Genomic DNA, 558 nt, shown 5'->3' with positions numbered 1-558 from the left:
CCTCCTACAGTTGAAGCTCAGGGGGATGTTTCGGGTGCTCGCCGGGTCTGCAGAGGTGCGCGAGTGCAGGACAGGCCAGCCGGGCGCAAGGACAGCTTGGCCAGGAAATTACAGGGAAGGAGAGCGCCGAAGTCCAAAGGCTGGGAGACGAATGTTTTGGTGTCCCCGGGGGCCCCCGAATTCTTTTCAAAGGCAGCAGGACGCAATGATTTTTAGCAGCATCAGCCATCTAGCTTGAGCCCTCCGCTTCTGGCCACATGGCTTACGCCGAAGAGTACCAGCTTCCCGCACCTGCGTGCCACCCCGGCACGACTGGTAACCAGAGCAGCCTGCGCCATGCAACTGGTCCACGGCGTCCCTTCCCCACGTGGGACCGTCCCCGGCAGGGACCCTGTTCCAGCCATGCCAGCTCCCCTCTGCCCCGCGGGCTGGGAGCCACCCGGGCAGGATCCCACCACCCGCCTCCACCGCGGCAGAGCAGCGGCAGCCCCGTTCACGGCCCCGGCGCTGCGGGGATGCCCCGCAAAGGGGGTCGGGCTCAGGGACGCCCGCGCGGGG

General features: G+C 67.0%; 1 protein-coding gene across 1 annotated transcript in view; it reads left to right on the top strand.

Annotated features, from left to right (window-relative positions):
• The first annotated feature begins 257 nt into the window (after positions 1 to 257).
• Positions 258 to 558, top strand: part of DNAJA3 (DnaJ (Hsp40) homolog, subfamily A, member 3) — a 14998-nt gene continuing 14697 nt past the window's right edge. Inside the window, exon 1 of the mRNA XM_009323971.1 lies at positions 258 to 338. Coding sequence (XP_009322246.1) covers positions 258 to 338 — 81 coding nt within the window. The remainder of the gene's footprint in view (positions 339 to 558) is intronic.

This window comes from Pygoscelis adeliae, unplaced genomic scaffold, assembly GCF_000699105.1.
Source record: "Pygoscelis adeliae isolate BGI_AS28 unplaced genomic scaffold, ASM69910v1 Scaffold585, whole genome shotgun sequence".
NCBI lineage: Eukaryota > Metazoa > Chordata > Aves > Sphenisciformes > Spheniscidae > Pygoscelis > Pygoscelis adeliae.
Note: the sequence above shows the minus strand (reverse complement) of the source record. Positions and strands in the feature narration are given on the sequence as shown.